Here is a 21,871-nt window from a genome sequence, read left to right on the forward strand (position 1 = left end):
TCCCCTCTCTTGCCTCCTTGCTGCTGCACTCCATTCTCCATCTCCATCCCTTCAGGCCCCCCTCACGTGCCCTCCCTGCACATCCCTTCACTGTCCTCACCTCTACTGCAGCCCCTTCCCTGACTTCTGCCCTCCTCTTGTCACACGGCCCCCTTGCTGCCTGCCTTACCCTTCCCTCCTCTATCAACCGAGTGTGTGTGGGAATTTTTACTGCTTGTACAGGCTCAGGCTGAATACAGAGCCCAGATCAGCCTGGGAGAGACAAAGGGTCAGCAGCGTGGCACCCGAAGAGGACGGGGAGGCAGAGTGATGGGACAAGCTGTAGCTCTTTCTCCCAGGCGACACATGTAACTTGTGAAAACCGTGCACACCACACTGTTCCTGAAAAGGATGTGTCATCACCTACATTTAACAGGGGTATCAGCACAGCAAATGGGATGAAGCATGCACTGAAGGCATTTGAAGGAACAATTTTTCAGCTGTTTTTCCTCCATGCCAGACGATTCTGTTGTCCAGTCCATGTCTCCTGGTGATGGAGTAAACAGGGTGTCACGGAGGAGAAAAAGACCTTTTCCTCCGTCTATGCTGTGGAAAAAAAAAAGTGGGGTAAGTTTAAAGTTAAACTTGATCCAAAAGCAATCTTTGCTTGGAAATCAGACTTACTAAACTTGAAGATGGAATTCTTCCTCCAGATCCCTTGCAGCACACACAGGCTTACCAGGAGGGCAGGCTGCAGGTGCAGGTTGTAGCCTGAAAACTCAGTCATCACAAACAGTTATCAGCTTACACTTAAAAAATGTGCATGTGGGCTGATTTATTTCTCAGGTAAGCTTTGAAAACAGCATTCCAAATAGCTACTGGGGACATAACCAGAAGTCTATATACAACACTATATACCAACAAGCCATGGAACAACCACTAATTTAATGTGTTTTGATGGCAAGAGTGTTTGGGTTGCCCTGCTTATCAAGAAGACAGAAGAGTCATAGTGAGTGAGGTAGCGAATGGGCTCTGATAGCATTGCTGGTGGGAAGAACATAAAGATGTGTCTTGGGAGGAGAGACAAGAGGTTGACCTGGCTGCAGGGAAGCACCAGGGGAAAAAAATTCACCTGGATGCAAATAAGAATGTTTCTGGACTACCAAATTTTTCAGCTTCCAATTAAAAGAAGGAAAACCCATGTTCCACATTGCACAGGCACCAAGTGTCCTTTGTTCATTGTACTTAAAGGTCTATTTGATTACCCAGGCAGGCATGCAGCTCTGTGCCAGGGTTGCAGCAGGCTCGGGGTTTATTGCCTCTTTTGCCTACCCGGTTCAAACTAAAAAAGGGAAGGCAAGGGGTCAAATAAATTTTACTGAATAAACACAATTCCTAGTTTCTTTTCTTTCTACACAGCCAATGTTTTTTAACCATCTTGTGTCAGTATAATGTCATGTTCTGTAATGACAGTACAAGATGAACATGCTTATCTCTGACAGCACAAACTATTCCTGCCAAGGTTTTGCTCAAATCAAGTGCTTTTCCACATTCCTGCAGACTGGCCATTTCCTCGGAGCCAGTTTCTGCCACAGCAAAAAGATAAACTGCTTTGGAAGCAATGATAATCTTAATGCTCTTGCTTTCATATGGCTGCTCTTATCCCTCAGGATGAAACTCCCTGTGCTTTACAAACATTGGCAATAGATTTACAAACTATATATAGAAATCATTTCACTTGCTACTGATGTACAGCCATAGGGTGACCACAGCAGCTGTTGGGAATTACATCCCAATACTGCTCAACAGGTTTGGACAGGAAGTAGAGGCCACTGTATTGCAAAGAAAGTAGCAGAGGAATCATTGCATGAACAAAAACTGGGGGTTTGGAAGTGCAGTTTGAAGGAAATGCTGTTTAGACATCTGCAGTTACCTTACACTTTCTTGAAAACATACATAATAAAATAGGTAACATCTGTTACATTATATGTGGTGGTGTTTGCAAATATACAATGTTTGCATGCCCAGGCCATGCAGCAGTACTAACTCTCTACTTCACTGGTTTTATTTATGTGTATTTTAAAATAGTCCATATTACTGATGGGGGGGGAGTTCTGGGCACCATACTTACCATGCCCAGAGTATGCAAACAAAAGGCCATTGTTTTGTCCAATCAAAGGTGGAGATTTCTACTGAAAATGTCAATTTTGAAAATTAAATGTAAAATCTTGTACATGTCACTAGAGCTCCACTGTTATAGGAGTCTTACAACTACTAACAATTTACTAATGTATTTTTACAGCTTTTCTGGAGAACCACAAAATGCAGGTTCCTCAGGCAATATTCCTCCTGATTTAAGGATCTTTCATGAACATGAGTGACACTTTAGGAAGCATTTCAGAGGGAAAATCCTTCCCATGGCAATATACATACTTAAATATTTATCCAGTAAATTTCTGCACTTACCCATGAACTTCTTTCTCATTTGCTTTGGTCCTGGTAAAGATTAATTTCTTTGAAGACTGTATTTGGAGAAAGGTGGTGTATTTTTTTGAATGAAGTTCATTACCTGTAGGATGTAGAAAAGGCCACTGAAGGACAGACAGTGGAAGGTGCCAGTTTTAACCATTACAGCCTAAACAAACATTTTCTAGTGGAAAGCTCAGGGTAAGAACAAGCCAGAATGGAGCCACTAAGGCTGAAAATCATTTAAGCTGGAATTACTTTTCTTGATAGAATTTTCCTGAGCAGAGAACTATCCATCCTGAGGCTCACAGGGAAAAAAAAAAAAAAGTGGGAAAAGGTTTTAAAAGCACTGATTCAGCAGGCATAGTACACCAAGGAGGCAAAGCTGGCCATGCAGAAGACACAAAGGGGAGGGCAAGAAGCAGTTAATTAGTTGCATCTTAAAAGGAGTAATGGAAAAACCAGAGATAATGCCAGTTCTACAGAAGTGCTCATGAATTTATGCCAATTTTCTCCATGCAAACTTTAAAAAGATAGATCTTGGAAGCTTTTTTCTACCCCGAATAGGGGTCAGGAAAAAAAAATCCCTTTGCTCTACCCCAACACAGACACAAAAGAGCTTGTGGCTTTGTGACTGTGTTTTTCCATGCACGACTCCTGTACTATCAGCAACAGCCTGAGAAAGGGCAGCTAAGGCACAAAGAGCCCGAGCCAGGAAACCAACTGCTGCAGTGAAACTGTAAAATTTTTTCCCCCTTGATACCTAGAACAAGGATCTACTGTGCCAGCTCCCAAGATTAAATGGTAGCCAATCCATGGAACTTTTATGGAAAGCCCACAACATTATGGCCCCTCCAGGGAATAGCTGGTCATATACCAAAATCATGGTTATGGTTTGGTGCTTCCCCAAGCTGTGAACACACTCACAGCTACAGCTCCTATCTTGCTGGTGCTGCAGAGGCTGATGTAACCACTTCTGAATGTCTGGCTCCTTGGAGAGCTCATCAGTCTGGTGCAGCTGCTTGTGTCAGATTTTATGAGAAACAGAGACCAAATGATACTGCTGCTTTCAAACATTGTCCCCAAACTGACAGGAGTCTCTACCCCAAAGCATGCCTGAATCATTGCCAGGGCATTTAATTACCTCTAGCCAATGTCACCCATAGGATGGGCATGCCATGGAATTGGGTTGCGGTGGAACACCCCTTGAGGCACACCCAAATAGCAGAGAAAATTAAATCCTAGAATTGCAAGGGTTCAATAACAGTCCAAGCAGGAGAAAAGGGAGTAGTTTTCTCCTACCAATTTCTTTTTCCAGCTTGGGCTACTGCCTTTGCCTCTTTTCATACAACTACCAATCTTGGACCAGTTAAATTTCTTGCTTCTACTCAATTCTTTAAAAATGTATTCAACTCCTTAAAAATGGTATTCAGTGGCCTTGATGGAAAATAAGGGAGTCAAAAGACTTGTGTTCAATTCCTAGCCATGCCATAAGCATGGCATGAGGTAAACTACTCCCTTTCCATGTCTATCTCACCTCATATTCCATTTAAAACAAAGCCTTATCCCTTTTTCCTCCATTCAGTTCAGATGCCTTGAAAGCCTTAAAGATGATTTCTCATAATGTTGTACTTCCTTTAGCATCCAGGGAAGGGAAAAAGACTTCTGTAAATAAAATACTTCAATGTTGAAATACAGCTTTAAAACATGGTAAGGCCATCTTCTATAATAAGCTACCAATCAACAAAAAGGGCCATGGTGCACTATTTAAAAGATAAAAATAAAATCCCAGTCTTTTTATCTTACTTAATGATATTCTAGGGACTAGTTCATGATATCTTAAACACTTGGGGCAATGCTTTGGCCTAAAGCTGAATGCTTTGATGCCACAGGCAATGCAACTATTGCCTGAGGCGTGTATAAAATCCTAAATATAAACCTTGGCCCATGAACTAAAATTACCAATGGTATTTGGCTCTAGCCACAGAAAGGGTTTAAAAATCTCCTGTCTAAAGCCCTGTTTGATCAGGTTTCCTTTGCTGGTTGCAGTATACTATATCAGATATGTGACTACCCAAATTCTTGCATTGTGGTCACTGTATCAATTAAAATTGCCATTATTTAAGACTTGTTATTCTTAAGAACATATTTCTGTTTAGCAGTTCCCACACAGAAGTCTCAGTTTCTAGGTGAGCATTAGCACTGATCAGCATTTAGCCTGTTATGTCCAGGATGTTTTGGTCAGTGGATCCTTGAGTGCAGGCAGCCAGGTGGGATTCCCTGGGCACTCTCTGGTCAGGCCATGGATGGGGTCAACAGTCACCCCAGGGCACTGTCCTGTCCTGCCACTGATGCAGCTTAGAAACTTTTCACAAGTGACTAAATTCTTCTTTTTCATCCTGGTCAAAATTTTTGGCAAAAAAAGCCCCTGATGACATGTCTTGGAAGATCAGATGAATAGCAGCCCTAGTGAGAGCAGAAGCATCGATTAAGCCTCTTGCTCAACCCTCTGTATGTCCCAGACCAGTTATTTTCATTCCTTCCATTTGATCCTGCAAATCTGTTGTTAGGAAGGACGGATCCACAGGGCACTTTGGAAGTGGAATTTACATCTCTGACTGAGGTGTTAATAACTTATGTATGATAATGACATCCAGCAAATAAGAAGTTCTGAAGGACAGGGAGACATAGGGCAGGGAGCAGGGCAGAAGGATGCTTCAGATGGCTTCTGGTTTGTCTGAGTCTGTGTATGTGTGTGAAAAGCAGTGTATTCTTAAATTACATCTTTAACTAAACTGTGCACTGTGTGATTCTGACATTCAACAACTGAAATATTTTCTTAGTTTAGGAGGCTTGTATTTCTTGCTTGGTTTTTTTTCCTTCCTCCTCTACCCCACACTTCCTGAGATGGAGGGGATGGTAGAACAGCAAAGGGAGCAAGAAGAACCCACTTTTAAAAGAATATTTTAAAGAATATTTAATCAGCTGTGTTTTTCACAAGACATGAAGAAGCATACTGCCAAGTGCATCACAGCCTGACTCAGGGTGTTGTTTAGTCTGGCAAGATATTGATTTGTCAGAATGCTGTAGAAACCATAATTAAAGTTCTAACATTGCAGTACTTCTCAACCATGGGGAGAGTCTGTTTGATTTCCTGGTTTGTCTATCAAAATCTACTCCTTCTTTCAAACAGCCTATTCGAGTTTCTCCATTTTTGTCAGACCTTGAAATACACGGTACTGGCACACATGGCAGTTGTACCTGGGAGCAAGGAGTTTGCAAAAATAGGAAAAAAGGATATTTTAAATGCTTGGACAATTTTATAATAGGACCATGATCTCCAAAGTACAAAATGTGCCACATTACATGACAGAGACATGCACTTAGTGATTTAAATTTTTTGCCAAGCTAAATTAGACATTTTTTTTATTTTACAGATAAACTAATGCCACAAATTGAGAGCACAAATTGCATTTATTATCTTCCTTGAGAAGTCCATAATGAAATATTTTTTTTTAATTTATTCATCTGAATTCCCATTCAGAGTGTAATGTTCTACATAATTATTATAGCATCCTAATCCTGATTTTAGCCTGTATTTGGATAGTACAATGTTAAAACGTGAGATTTAACATACTAGTTTTAAAGAAAAAATTGTTCCCATAAAAGAACTTCTAACAACAAATATCAGGATGTTGTGAATGTACATGAAACACCAAACATCTCTTCGGATAGTAAAAAATAGTGAGGAAATGAGCCGAATGACAGACTGCACAAAGTTATTTTCAAAAATTATTCTAAATCTATCCCTTTTCCATACAGATCGTATTCTTTATATAGGATATAGTTCTTGAGAACTGGTGGAAGTGGAAAGTTCTTCATGGATGACAGTTTCTGGAGTCTGCTTAACCCCAAGAGTTTGCGGATTTTCAGACGACACAGATGCTTCAGCGAGCGAGGATTATCTAAAAACAACAGTGAGAAAGAAATGGTGGAAATTAACAGTGGTGGTGCCATTAACAATGAGTGTATGACAACTGAAAACCTCAAAACAGGCTCTAATAAAATTAATATAAAAATCTATTAGACTATTATTATATTGCCACTTCTGAATAAAGTATTGTTCTTTTCACATCAGAATTGTCCTGATACACAATGCTGACAGTAAGCAAGCTTCTTCTGCCAGGTATCTACTTAACATTGTTGTCCCACTTTTGGAAATATGCACATGGTACACTGTCTCCAAAGCATCCATATGAACACTTAAACCAGTACTTTATTTACCATAACCAATGGCAACTGATGGATGATTTCTCCTTTCCCTAGGTGCACCTTTTAAAAATTGCATGTTTAGGCCAGCCATGGAAACCTCAATTTCTGCTGTATCAATAAGTAACCAGGCCCAAAACCATGCTTGGGCCTGCTGCATCTTCTGAGCAACCACTTGTTATCAGAATTTACATCAGTCAAAGAGCTCAGTTTAATTTAGTCTTCCTGAAAATAACAAAACCTTTCAAGGTACTTGAAATACCTGTAGTTAAGACCACCAAATTATTTGGATGTTCCCATGACACTAAAAAAAAAGATTTCCTATGCATTCCAGTGTAAAATACCAAAGAAAAATTAAATAGTGTACCAGTTTTAACCACTAATATGTTGCTCATTAACAGCTGATGTTAAAGCAAACTCTATTTAAAATTAAATATTAAAAACTAGGTAATTACCCAATATTTGACGTATCTCTGTCCATTCTTTCTGTGTTTCTAAAAGAAATTTAATTTTTGTGCATAGAGGAACATAATCCATGTAATCTATAAAAACACGAACCACTCTTCCTGCCAAATGTTTCAACCAAGGAACAGCAATAAAATCACAGAACTGAAAGGGAAAACACATCAAGTCACAATTTTGAAATATGTGCATAGGAATCCCAAAATAACACATTGTAAGGCAATTATAAAAGATAATTAAAACAACGTACTAGCAATGACCTTTAACAGTGAAAAATTGATGTCTACATAGGTAAGCTATATATAGAGAGAGTAACCTATATAAATTACTTTAAAAGCCATTTTCTTCCATTCTTTACTTTTGTGATCCCTTAATCCATCTGGACAAGCCTGAAGGCCAATAACTATTATAGCGTTACTATAATTTGCAGAACAGCTTTGTTCAACAGTGGTATCTCTTTGGAAACTCATCTATTCCATTGGCTAGGATAGAAGCAGAAATTCCATAACTCAGCCTCATGATTTCTTGAACCTTCCTTCCTAAATCTCTCATATTTGAATCCCAAACCTAAACCACCCTATGTACATAATTTTCTCTATTTCAGAGCAGAAAATAAAAAAACATCAGTTTTATTTATAGGGTGTTTTATGAAAAGATTTTGCCATTATGGTAATCTTAGTTCTGCACAATAATATGATATGTTTCAAGATGGGCAATGAAAAGAGGAAAAGGAAGAGAAGGGAGGAAAGTTATGTATTTACTGGATTATCCTTTATTACAGACGAAGTCCACCCCGGGAGAATCTCTTCCTCTGGAGATGACCACACAAAAGAATTTCCAAAGATATCTTGATGCATACAGTCAAAACACATCTGCACATTGTATCCATGGTTGAGCAACAGCCTCAGCATCACCTCATCCTTCAAGGCGTACTGGATGGCGCTGGGGAAGCGTGTGTCATTCACCAACATAAAGTAGCAGTTGACGTTTGCTCCGTAAGATAGAAGCAGCCTTACAATCTCATGGTTGCCAGCTCTCACTGCCACGAGAAGACAGTTTAAGGGATCTTTGTTTGGATTTGCCCCTGCTTTGAGCAGGATTTCAGTACAAAGAATGTCGTTGTTAGAAACAGCAAAATAAAGCGCGGTTTTCCTGTTGTCATCGTAACCATTGGAAATGTGTTCGGCTAAAAGAGTATTGACATCAAAGCCATTCTCAATGAGGAGCTCTAGACACTGGGAATTCTGCCCATCTGCTGCTGAGTGAACAGGACTTAACCCACTTTTCTGTATTGCAGTTCGAGATGTGACAGGAATGAGATGCTTCAGGGCACTACAAAACAGTGAATGAAATTAGTTAGGCACACCTTGAATGAAGAAGATTACCCTTATCCAGCTATATTCTAAATTACCAGATAGGAACTTTACACAAGAAGATTCAAACGTAAAAGCAACAGTGTTGAACAGTGTCAAAAAGGAACTTGTGTTTAAGTTGTTTCAGTAGTTTTCACTTAGTTCAAAGGAGTAGGTTTTGCATTTTGCTTTGTTTATGCTAAAAAAAAATACTTAAAACTTAATTAATAAACACTTCTGAAATATAAATCATAAAATTATAGAATGTCAGGTTGGAAGGGACCTCAAGGAGCATCTGGTCCAACCCTTCCAATATTATTTTATATGTGATATGTCTCAGCACCCCATCAAACTGAGACTTAAAACTTTCCAAAGTGGGGTAATACACCACTTCCCCTGGGAGACCATTCCAATGTCTGACTGTCCTCATAGTGAAAAATTTTCCTTGTGTATTCAATTGGAATCTTACCAGGAGCAACTTGTGCCCCTTGCCTTTGCAACTTTACCTTAAAGAAAATGTGAAGTCCAAGCTCATACTCACAGATAATGCCCTTCATAAGCTGCTTTGTGTATGGGAAGCAGTCCTGCCTTAGTAGGCACATTGCCACTTCCTCCATATTCCAGAAGAAGGGATATGCAGTCTGGATTACCTCCTTCAGCTGCTTCAAACAGTATGGATGCACCATCATCAGCTAAAGCCTGGACATCTCCACCTTCAAGGAAGATAGAGTCTATAATTATATACAAAGTGATCTCCAGATCAACATGAAAAAAGCTTCAGAGTATTTCTTCATTTTCAGATGTATTTAAGTTAAAACTTCACTAAACCAGGAGATATTAATTGTGGTAAGTTTAAAACTCAAAGGCAAAACAAGAGTTGTACAGATAGAAATTCAAATGTTCAGCTGAGGGAAGGATGGAGGTAAGGAAGGGCAAGAGAATAAAAAGAAATAAATAAGGGCAAGAATGGCATGGAATTCCTTCCTTGATTGAAACTGATTGGTATAAACTCTGCCTGTCCTCTCACATGAATTATGGAAAGGTGTAAGCATCACTCCAGTCTAGCACAAGCACTTGGATGTTTCCTTTCCTTCCAAGAAACCAAAAATCTTCTTATTCATCACTACTCTTTTGTTTTCCGTGATCAACCTAAAACACCTCAGCAACAAGGCAAGATGTATGCCAGTGGAGAGGTGTATTTTGCTTTTACCTGATCACATACCTTTGTGAATAAGATGGTCCAGCACATCACAGTGACCATACCCAGCAGCAACACCTAATGGTGTTACTCCATATCCATCCTTAAGGTTCACGTTTCCACCATTCTTTAGAAGAAGAGCAACAATGTCTCCTCGTCCCTGTTTTGCAGCTTCATGCATTGCTGACCAACGTTTCACACAGGGCTGGTGGATGCTACAGTTGTGTTTCAGCAGAGTGGATACCATTTCAAAAGATCCCTTTCTTATAGCTTGAAGATATTTTTTAAAAGGAAGAAAACAATACAATTACATTTTCATGTATCTTATATTTAAAGTGAAAAAAAAATTAGTAAGTTTAGAAGAACTTTTCCTTGTGTACTGATATGAGGGAAAGAAAAAGATTTCCAGTCCTAGAGTTATGGGGATCCAGTTTACTGGTGAATAAATGGTAATGTCAGAATTGGGAAATCAAAGTAAACACAAGATGGAAAATACATCAGTTTGGAGCACAGGGGGCAAAAGCAGCATTGCTTCGATTCCAAAAAAGCAGAAGCAGGTGTGTTGCAAGGAAAAGCAACAAAACAAATTAGCACACTATTCAAAACAAATTAGCATACTATTCAAATACAGTCCTTAGTTCTAAATCTGATGTAAATATTACAGTATCCCCAGAAAACGCCACTTTTGACTTTGTCACCTGGTAACTCTAATCCAGGGATGCAGTCAGTGCTTGCTGCCAACCAAAGTACAACTGGCATCTGTCATAATTAAGGTCAGGTTCTGCCCTTTTGAGGTTCCAAGTTTGAAATTTTTAAGGATAAGTACACCTGCAAATTATTTACATATGAATAGTGATCCTGAGTAAGAGTCTAATTTTACTTCTGAACTATCCCTTGTTATAGCAGATCCCTCCCCTGAGTACTGGGGAAGCTGAGAGAGAACAGTGTCACAGGACTAGCAAACTGAACTTTTGTGAATGTCCCATTATACAAGTAAGAAGGTTTTCAAGTGGCAACAGTCTTCATAATTATCCACAATTGCTTTGAAGTGAGTATTACCATATGTAGTGGGAAGCAGAAATCATCCCACTAGATAGATACTTGTCCAGCATTTACCTTTTACTGAAGAGCCCTTTAATCCCAAGCTTTAAAATTTAAAGGAGTAACTAAATCTTGAGCATCATCCATTAAATGTTTTAATCCCCTGATCCATTATTTCACTGAGACTAAGACTGAAATCTATGATGCATAGCAGCATCTACATCCACATTTTCAGTGCCAAGTGACACAAGAATGTGAAAAAGCATCACATAAATAAGATAGAGCTGACAATATATAGATGACTTTGCATGGTGAAACAGTTTGAAAAATACTTTGTCATTATAAGGGGGAAAGACCCTTTTCATAAGGTCTAATTAATCTTTGCAGGATTCATTAAAAGTAAAGACTGAAAATAGGTCAGAAGTTTCACAGACTTACAATTAATGAAAAGAGCTGAAACAATGAAAAGCAAGACATTTCAGAGGACCCTCTAGAAATGCCTGAGGACCTTAAAATGCTACAACAGTAATTGCATCTGATGAAAGTAAAAAAAAAATTCAAACAATTGAATATTTTATTAACAATAATTGTATTACATATTGTATTTTCTTGCATTGTGTTTCTTACTGGTAATAATTTCCCAGAATAATTCTCTTCAGAAGAATTGAGATGTTTCAACATTCGACAGAACTTAAGATTTCAGATAGCTAAATTACTCATGTAGAGTAAAATTCCTTTAAGTCTAACAATAGCATAATATTTTCCAAAGGAATCACCTTTCTTTAGATTGGAATATTACTTAGAAATGCAGCTGAAGTTTATTTTCAGAGCAAAAGGGAAAGGAAATGAGACAGGATTTTTTGAAATTGAAAATACCTGCCTAGTCCTGAAAAAATAATCTGATATGCCCAAATATCTCCAAAAACCTCCAGACCTACAGCAAAGCCATATTTAAGTTAAAGCAACACTTCATTCTTGTACTATACTGTTACCTTAATATGGCCAAATAGCACCAGGTTGCTTAAAGGTCTTACAGCACCCTGAAGTTACCTTGAAAAAAAAAATAGGTCCAGTTTCTTAGGAGAAGCTCAGCATTCACCTAAAGCATGAGGAGCATCTTTATGAGTAACTCAAGTCATCACCTAAGGCATACTGAGTGCTGAACTGAATGCTGGGTACATTTCACCAAGTGTTGGACATTTAGTTTCATCTAAAAAGATGAGCAGCATCTAAACCACATAAACCAACAGGAGTGAGTCTTTAGGGTGAGTCCTTAGCAGAAGGGGAGTGCTGCCCTCCACTTTGCTTAAACCCGGGGGGAGGAGGCTATTACCAATAAGAAGTGGAGTTTCTCCTTTGTCATTTTTGGTATCAGGCCAAACACCCTTCTCCAGTAACGTCCGTACATTTCCCACGAAGCCACCTTTGGCTGCCAAAGTTAATGGTGTTTCTCCATCACATGTTTTGTATTCCCACATTGTTTTATAAGATGCTAGAGGCAAGAAAGTGAGAAAAGATAAAGCAAAATTAAAACACAGGGCTGTTGACGCATACAAATGTGCCAGAAATCCTTTAATGCTGTCTTTATGAAAATTACTTGTAATTATGTTTGACTTAACCTAACTAGTGCTGTCAAATGCACTGAATACTGAATAGTAATTTTTGCTCTGATTGAAGATTTCTGAACAAAAACTTTGAAAAGGTCCAGGTTCTTTGCTGGTATGAAGTGATGTAACTTTCCCAAAAGGAAATTTTTTATGAATAGTTATACAACTCGATAAAAATGCTCCATGGTAGATTTGATCATAATTTTTTTGGTAAACAGGTCTATCCTCTTATTATGGATGTCTGTTTCTTTTCTATGCTTCTTTCCTGCTCCCCTTGTTGGATATTTTTCTCTTACCATCTAAAACTATTTCAAGTATTTGCTGAATTGGCTGAGCTGCAGCTTCATGCAGTGGAAACCACCCTCTTTCATCAGCTTCATCCAAAGCATATTTGTGTTTCACAAGTTCTTGGAGCTCAAACACTTGACCTTAAAAAAATTAAAGAGTTAAATAAGACGCAGTTGGAAAATAATGCAAGTTTGGAAAAGGGACTATTTTATGTTAGAGGTATTACCTTGCTTTATAGATGTTACAATTTTCTTATTTTCCTCACTAGGTGGTACAAAACTATGAAAAAAAAGAGCAGAAAATAGTAAATATAAACAAAACATAGGTGCATTATATTATTTATAGAATATTTGCCATTAGGTTCTCATCTGAGCCAACATTCCTTTGAATACATCACCTACAATCTTGATGAACCTTGTGACCTCCTAAGTTATGCCTGTACCTAGACCTTCAGAGCAGCCAATTTTCCTGAATTAGGTGCAATTTCTGCTGTAGGCTGACCTGAAAAATCTCCTAATTTAGAAAAGAATTCTGATGTGGACTAAAAAGCCATACTTGCTCCACATTACAGAAATGAACCATTCAGATTTAGAAACCTTAGACAGTGAATGAGAATGTGGTAGCATCAGAATGTCAATAATCAGTGATGAAAGTTTGATAATATCACTGGTACCATTGTCATTGAAAAAGGGTTGTGATGTTTTTAACAGTATTATTTAAGCTTCCAAGATATGGAAGTTACATGCTGGTGCCTGCTAGTTCCATGAGATATTTTGGTGACAAAAACAAATTTAAAAATAGATCAGATTTAACTAAAAGAAAAGAAGAAATCAGCACAAAAAATTCCAGCCAGATAACAAGAGTACTCAGTGGCTCTGCTGAGAGCCTTCAGTGAAAAGGGAGATTCCAGTACTGCACCAGGTGCCCCATGAGGACCCAAACCTTCATGAGATCCCACAGGAAATGAAGAAAGGTTAACAGTCTGCCAAACCTTGGAGTTGTGTGTCTTACCATTTTAGATAGAGCAACCTACAAAGTGCAGTTATAGGATTATTGTCCAAGAACCTTTATTAAAACAAAGTTTAGCTTTATTTGACACATAAACTTTTCTCAAGATGGTAAATAGCCTGAAAAATTAAGTGAAGTACTAGATTAACCAAGTTGAACCTCACCTTCCTAAGATGTCATCACCCATGTTGCTCAGCTAAGACAAAGATTTCCCAATCATGAAAACCACTTTTAACCAGAACATTCATGTTCTATATGAAGCCTTGCTGGAACACTCCCATGGGGTTTTTTTGTTGTTGCAGTTTGGATTTTCCTTGTATCTGCTGAGTGCACAGGGAAAGACTGGGACACTGTTACAATTACAGAGCAGACAGATTACTAACAAATCCTAATTTATTGTCCTTCAAGTAGAGGTTTTTAAAATGTAAGAGAAAACCAAAATCAACAGTTCTGTTTTGTTTAGAGTTTACAGTTTTGTTTACAGTTTTCATCACTGAATCATTGTTTCAGCCAATGCTTCACTGCAGAAAGGCATGATAGGCAAACTAAGAACTGTGTTAGGCATGACATGAGGCACTAATCAATTATCAATGCCTCAAAACCCAGTTAACACATGGCATAGTCTCTAACACATATTGAATTGATGGTACCTCTCGTTATAGCTGGAAGGCACTGGTGATTTGGCCCCACTTGATTCTTGAATGCTAAGCTGTATGGCATACTCCGTGAGCAGATCTTCAACCAGGTCTTCTCCTTCATCCATAATCTTTTATGGTGAGCTATAGTGATGAGCTATTTTGAAATACAGACAAAAATATACCATTAAGGACCATATCTTGGTTAAGGATTTTTATTTATTACAAAATCAGATATTTCCATGTTTTGATGGGTTTATTCCTACTTTAAAATTATAAAATTCTTGCTTAAATATGGTGACAGAAAACAACCCTGGAAACATTTAGTACCAGACATATCATTTAGGAAAAGCTCTTTTCATTGTTAACACACTGCATTTGTCATTTATGCACAAATACCAGACAATCTGTGAGCCCTAAAAGGAAACTTCTCTTCAGAAATCTGTGGTTATCAAGTCAGTGAATATCTGATTTCCATGCAAGCATGAGTAATGCACAGTAAACAAAATTATCACCTCATGAATGATTCCTATCAAACATGGGCATTCATAAGGAATTAATGAATATAAACAGAAACATATATACACTTAAAAATTATAGACACAAAATATACTCAAGTTGTTTGAAAATTATTTACAGAGAGGGTCTGCAGTTCAGAATGAAACACCTGATTACACATTGTACTGATTCAGGATTTGCACAAACATTCAATTATCTCAGAGAAGCTCTGAACTAAACTGACTCTTTTTCATGGGGAATGAGATTTTCTCCTGCTTTCTTCAACCAGGGTGACACTGGCAGCAGATAAAAGATGGATCCACCAACTCTCCACAGGAGAACAGTGAACTGGTTGAAGATGTCCCTGCCCACTGCAGGGGGGTTGGACAAGATGAGCTGTAAAGGTCCCTTCCAACTCAAACTTTACAGTTTTCAGCTGTAACCTGTATTCACTTCTCTCCTGGAGCTGGATGGGGATGTTTTCTTCAGTCAAAAATAAGGGATTTGAGAGAGATGTTAACAAATGCAGAACCTATTTTATATTGATATATTAATGCACAATATTTTTGGTCTTGATGGACTGATAGTTGTACAAGAAAAGATTACAATGGTCATCAAATATAGTTTTGAATTATTATCATTCTATCAAAACAAAGGACTTTGGAGTCTCTGCACTATTTCTGCAGTCAGAAAGTTTAATGGACATTCACAGGAGTTTGGTATACAAGCCCGGGTGACAGTTAAGCCATGCCAGCTATTATTTTCAAGGTGTGAGAGTAGTTGGAAGGCTCGGTGGATTAACAGCAAAGTATGTCAAACCTTTTAGCTATAGTCACCAGTTTAAATTCAGTCAGCTCATATCACTAATTTTAACTGTGGCTTCTGCTCACTGTGCCTTTTGCTAATGATACCATATCAAGCCTTGCTAGTCAATTATCATTGGAAGGAACGTTGCTCTTTAAAACATCTTCCTGTAGATTCTTGAAGTGCTCAATGTAGTATTTTTGTATTGTATAAGATACACAATAAACAAAAACTCAAATTAATATATGTCTATGCGTACCTACTCATTTTTACAAGTGGGCTTTTGAGATTTGACAGTTCATCTTTTTGATTCAGTCTTTGTGGCTTAAGGTAATTGTCCTTTAATTAGAGTGGCACACCAGAAGTTAAATAATTTTTAAAAAAAGTTTTGAACTACTACTCCCACAGTTTATGCAGCAAGGTGCTGTGTCCACCACACAGAACACTTATCACTGTCAAAGCATTACACAAATATAAAACAATTTTGCTAAGCATCTCTTGTATGTTTCTCACAGAATGATCACAGCAGGGTGCCCTAGTCATTTTGCAAATAGATAAGGAATGTTGTAGAAATTACTTGGAGACTATTTTCTGAAAACTGTCTTCAAGGAAAAGGGCAGCAGGATGCTCTGCCTCAGTGGGAGTACCTCAGTTTCTCTTTATGATTCAATTGCTCTTTGTCTTTCAGCTTCACACTCTTTGTTTCAGCTTCACTGCCCTTAGCCTGGAGAGTTTCCACAGAAAGCAAAAGGAATGACAGACTCTGAACTGGGAACAATCTTGAAAGTACTAACAGAAGGCCAAGTTGGTACCTGTGCATCAGCTGCTCTCCTGTGTTGAAAAATACAGAGCCCAGCTGGGCTCAAGCCAGGCTGAACAAGGACCAAACAAGAACAGGCAGATAAACCTAGGAATTTGTATAATGAAGGAAAAGGCTTCCTGAGCTTTTGTTTGTTTCCCTTTTGTTCTCAAACAAGGTGTTGGAGGTATGGCTAAGTAGTTAAATGACAGCAGCCAATCACTTTATTCTATAAAGGCCAGGCCCATCTTTAGATCCATCAGAATCCTGTATGTTTTCCCTAGAAAGTGTGCTGGACATTCTCCCTCCAGCAAGTACACCCACTCGAGTGACTGCTTCTGATGAGGGAGAAAAGCCCAGCCTTAGCCACTGAAAGGTAAGAAGCATTAAATCCCTATATATGAATTCTAAACTTTAAGATTTAAGAATTCTTACAAAACCTGCAGTCATTATATTGTCAGATTGCCTAGAGGTACTGTTTTAACCATTTTTCTAGATCTAGTATGAAGTCTATCAGTAAGTAAATTGCTAAAACTCAAACAATAAGCTTTGTTTAACAGTTATCCAGATATTTGATTATCTGCATATTTTATTGCTTGTTATCCTAACCTTGATACCCTAATATCCTAAAAATTATATAATCTCATTTATATCTTTTTAGTCTAGCTTTTAAGATCTTTTTTTATTGACTAAAAATTCTGTTTTATACACATACATTTCATCTGGTATCTTGTCCTATACAGGACAAAATGTGCTAACCAGACTTCTTTTCAGACTAATTTGTGTATTGTCTCTGTAAAAAGAATGTCAGTCAGAGTACCATAGCCAGTATTTTAATCCCATCCACAAATACTTTACTAGTAAGTGCATTATGAGAAAGCCTGCATCCCAAAATTAAATTAGTAAGGGATTACTGTCAGATTGACTCATAAGCTAAAAGTCTCTTGGATTCAGACTCTCACATAATGCACTTTCTCACCTCTTTGGTATTGGAAACATGGCCCAGGTTTTTAATTGCAAGAACAGACAACCTGAAGGGAAGAAAAAAATCTCCACTTCAATCTCATTTTCTTAGAAGGAAAAAACCATACAACTTTGGTCTTGACTTTCATCTCTGACTGCAAAAAAGCTTTCACAAATTAGAGTAAAAAGCATTTATGGACTTTTCTTTTGGGGCTTAGAAGAATAAACCTTTATGTTCTTCACAAGACAATGCTTTTCTGAAGGGTTCTCTATCCATTCCTTTTGTGTCTTTTATCAAAGCTTCAGCATAACAGTCCAAAAGAATATTTCCTACAGAAGTTAGACTGGTGAACTTGTCACCACAATGAAGACACAAGTAACCAAATCTTTCACTCATTGCCTAATGTTAAATCTGCTGCACATCCTATTAATGCTATTAAAGTTCTCAAAATTATGTTTTGGCATACTGAAGTTTAGGTAGAATTTCTCACACAAAAAGATTTCTAAAATCACTAAGAAAGCTGACATCCTGCAGGACACAATGGGCAATATGAACTTCTTAATTCTAAAAGCAATGATAATGATATTTGGAAACTCTTATGATCAAAACAAGCTTATGAAAACCTATCAAGTTTCTTGCGGCAAAAAGAAAGGTGTTGATGGTTTTTTTTTTAAACACACTTTGTTTTATGCAGAAGGAAAGGTATCCCATGTCAAACTTCCAAAGTGTAATACAAAATATAGCAACTTCAAAATAAAGCAACAACCTCCATGCCCTGCAAGCCCTGCTCAAGTTGCTGTCCTTAGAACTGAGACTGAAAATTATCTTACAGCCCATCATATTAAATATACCCTGGATCCTGAATCAAAGAGACTCCTGAAGACTTCCACAGGGCTTAGATTAGGCCCTCACATTGCAAACTCCTTATGAAGATGTTCACATATGGTTTCTTCCTGTGAGGTGACCAATAGCCTCCAACATCACTGATTGCAAGAGGAATTAAAAGCAGAGAGCATCTTACAGAATAGTCCTTTAGGTAAGAAAATGTATTTCCGTTTTCAGAAAAAATGTCTTTCTACCTCCCCTTTATCTCAAACAGATCAGAAGAAGAAAACAGTGTATAGGTCATCATAGAAACTTGTTTTCTTTTTTCTGCTTTTACAAATTGATGCCCATTTGGGAAGTAGTGGATTCTCCGTCCCTGGAGATATTTAAAAAGAGACTGGATGTGGCACTCAGTGCCATAGTCTAGCAACTGCAACGGTGGTAAAAGGGTTGGACTCGATGATCTCTGAGGTCCATTCCAACCCAGCCAATTCTATGGTTCTATGATTTGGTCAGGCATCTCCTGCTTTGCTGTATTCCCCAGAACTGACTATGCCACAGAGCTCTGCTTGAACACAGACCAACACACACAGGTCTCAGATGAAGAGTGTTTGAGGACTGTTGTGTGAATTATTTTCCAATTATTTTATCTGAATGAATTCATTTATCTGAAAATGAATTATATATGATAAAATAAGAAAGTTAGAAGGATAGAAAATGACATGGCAGAGCCAAGTATAAGGCATGCAGCTCACCACAGCACAAGTGCTGGACACACTGCCAAGGGTCTATACGTGCCTCGAGAGCCTGATGTGCTATATCACTGCTGGTAATAAGCTGGGCTGAGGTGACAAGGTCTGACTGAAGCATGGATGTTCCACTAGGACCACAGTGGAATATAACAGCATGGCACTGCTACACATGGAATATAACAGCATGGCTGATGCACTCAGCAGCAGAAGAGACATCCCTGCTACATTCCATGATGTGGCAATGAAAAGGCTAAAAATCTCAGCACTAAAATCTCCTTCTGTCCAAGAACAGAAGCTTTGCAATTACCAGACCTAGGCACTAGATAATCACAAACAATTGCAAATTCTTCCTCTAAACAAGTTTTAGTGTTTGTATAACAGAGTATTTTCCTTAAACAACATTATGAGCAATATGGTATTTTTCTGATATTTTTTCCATTTATCCCTGAAAAAAAATTAACACATTATTTCTTGATGTTTTCCTAAAGAGGAAAAAAAAAAAAAAAAAGGTTTTGCTCTCTTACATTGAGTTACTGTTTTTTCATAAAAATAAACATTTGATCTACTTGCTAATCATGGAAGTTCCATCTTTCCTTGGAAAGAAGTGTATCAAGTGTGCATCACTTTTAAATACATAGGTATAAAGTTAACTTTATGTGTGTTAATGTTATTCTATTTTCTTATCCTTAAAATAAACTAGACACTAAACTAGCTTTACTGCCTATAAATAGAAGGTCCTCAGGCATGCAAAGAGATTATTCATAGCCATAAAATAAATAATATCAGTCTAAAATTTGGACTCAGTTTATTAAATATTACAGTTTTAAATTATTTCACTGTTAGTGCAATTGCTGAGCATACCATATATCCTCACCTTTTCAACCCATTATCTTGCCACTGGTACTCTGGGGCCTGCATTTTGAACAGCCAGGAATGGTGACCTGCAAGTTGATGTGTCCTGTGATACTTCTAAAATTAAATACACAGTTGCTAGATAAATAAAGGTCTGACCTTGCACAACTGTAACATAAGCAGACTGGAACCACAGGAAAGTATTACATGACTTCTCTAAAATCTCATCAAGTGCAACACGAGGTCTGGCTGGTATAATAAGATTATCTGTGCCCTCATTGGTTCAACAACTCTCATTAAGAAAATAAATTATTTGCCAACTTAGTCTCAAGGGTTACATTAATAAAACTAGTGCATATTTATATAAATTAAAATAAATCTGACAATGTTTAGCCTTTAACCAGTTGTTGACCCTGCCCTACTACATCACCAAACACTAACCTCTTGTGCTGAGGCCAATAAGATGCAAAGTTTTACAGATTCAGTGACACCAAGTTACAGTACTTATTTGGCTAGATCTAGTAACTTGAAATTGGGCAGAGAAGCAGCAGACATGGCACCACAGACAGCAGTGATGGAAATGCAGAGTAACCCAGGAGTAACGTCAAGAATAGCAGTACTCAGTCAGTCAAATTCCAGGCATGGGATGAGGAAGAAGCTGGATAGACCATCTGGTTGAACCATCAGAGAGAAGGGAAAATTACAGGGATGATACAATAAAAAAGGCTGAATTTTTTAAAGAGCGTCATTTTGATGAGAGATTCAATGCCTTGGAAATCCCAGGTCTCCCTGATGCCATCTCAAAGAACATTCAGAAGGGTAGAAGTACAAACCCTGAATTCTGATATAAGCTGTATTGATCACTTTGCTTTAGTTATGGAACAGAAGTGGTGTGTGCCCTGTTAAAACTGGCTTTCCATGAAACTCCATGATGTTGCGAAAATTGGTTTGTTCAGTCTGCTCAACAGCTACAGAAAAGGGGAGCTCAAGAGCAGGCAAAAGGAATTAAAAACCACTGCCCAGAGTAAATACAGTAGAAAGTTACAACACAATTAGTATCAGATCTTACTCACTATGCAAACCTCACTCTTTAAACTAGCAGCTAGGCCATAAAGACAAAACTTAATACAAGACCAACAGCATCTTCAGATGAACATCATGTTTACCTCCACAAGAATTTAAACTGTCTTTTTATTGCTCTTTTATCCCATTCTATCTCAAGTCCCTTAATTGAGTTTTCTGCTTCGTTAGTATTTTACAGCTTTTTTTGCTTCATTAACTCTTCACATTGACTCAGAAATTACCAATTTGCTGTATTATATTACAGTTGTTATTTTTGATTCTGCAGTTAATTACCTACTTTCAAGAAAATTTCCTGGTAAAACCAATGGCACTGCTAAAATTAATAGAAGGTATATGCAAGTTTCTGGTTATTAAAAAAATGCCAGAATACTTATAACTATCCCAAGGTAGAAAGTTATCAGCCTCAGGAAGACTTGACTGATAACTACACGAGCATAAACACTTTAATATAATGATTTTGATATATGTATATACACACACACAATCTTCTAATTGTTTATCATAAAAATGGTTACACACTGCACCAGATATTTATATTTTACATCTATGTTGCATATAACTAGAATTCATGTACTTGAAACTTCTGCAAACCGTAAATACAGAAACATTTTGTTAAAGAATGACATTCAGATCACATCTACTATATAGTGTACATACCTTTATTTCCAGTTTTATTTCTAAGTACACATCATATAAAAGGTTTCTTGGCAGCTGTCAAACGTACTTTTGAAGCTTTAGAGCTTGACACAGTTGTTTGACTTATGAAAGAGACCTTCAAAATCAGCGCTGAAGCTTTGACTCGAGACATAGACAGTGGGATAGAGGGCACCCTCAGCGAGTTTGCTGACAATACCACACTGTGCAGTGTGCCTGACACCTTAGAGGGAAGGCAGACCTTCCAGAGGGACACTGATGGGCTGGGGTGGTGGGCCCATGACAATGGGCCAAGTGCAAGGTCCTGCAACAGGATTGGCATAGCCCCAAGCACA

The 21,871-nt window shown here is 37.9% G+C and overlaps 1 protein-coding gene across 2 annotated transcripts; it reads right to left on the minus strand.

Moving 5' to 3' along the window:
• Positions 1–5,424: 5,424 nt before the first annotated feature.
• ASB15 (ankyrin repeat and SOCS box containing 15) lies at positions 5,425–19,908 on the minus strand. Of its 2 annotated transcripts, XR_003988956.1 has the most exons (11): positions 19,822–19,908; positions 14,321–14,462; positions 12,889–12,941; positions 12,671–12,802; positions 12,101–12,259; positions 9,751–9,996; positions 9,070–9,241; positions 7,938–8,508; positions 7,170–7,323; positions 6,083–6,410; positions 5,425–6,027 (listed from the first exon to the last, which is right to left on the minus strand). XR_003988956.1 is itself a non-coding variant. In XM_008492957.2 (10 exons), exons 2-10 carry the CDS (start codon positions 14,431–14,433, stop codon positions 6,238–6,240), a joined length of 1,773 nt encoding a protein of 590 aa, XP_008491179.1. In that variant the 5' UTR covers positions 14,434–14,462; positions 19,822–19,908; the 3' UTR covers positions 5,425–6,237. The 2 variants fall into 2 exon arrangements, 1 of the variants encoding a protein (XP_008491179.1); XM_008492957.2 differs by having other exon boundaries at positions 5,425–6,410.
• Between the last annotated feature and the right edge of the window lie 1,963 nt (positions 19,909–21,871).

This window comes from Calypte anna, chromosome 1 (assembly GCF_003957555.1).
Source record: "Calypte anna isolate BGI_N300 chromosome 1, bCalAnn1_v1.p, whole genome shotgun sequence".
NCBI lineage: Eukaryota > Metazoa > Chordata > Aves > Apodiformes > Trochilidae > Calypte > Calypte anna.

What these genes read in the sequence shown, in the direction of transcription:
- ASB15 (XM_008492957.2), bottom strand. Translation starts at nt 14,433, where the DNA reads ATGGATGAAGGAGAAGACCTGGTTGAAGATCTGCTCACGGAGTATGCC. An exon ending in CCTTCCAGCTATAACGAGAG is followed by an intron (nt 12,942 to 14,320) that starts GTACCATCAATT and finishes TTTTTTTCATAG; the next exon opens with TTTTGTACCACCTAGTGAGG. An exon ending in TGTAACATCTATAAAGCAAG is followed by an intron (nt 12,803 to 12,888) that starts GTAATACCTCTA and finishes AATTTTTTTAAG; the next exon opens with GTCAAGTGTTTGAGCTCCAA.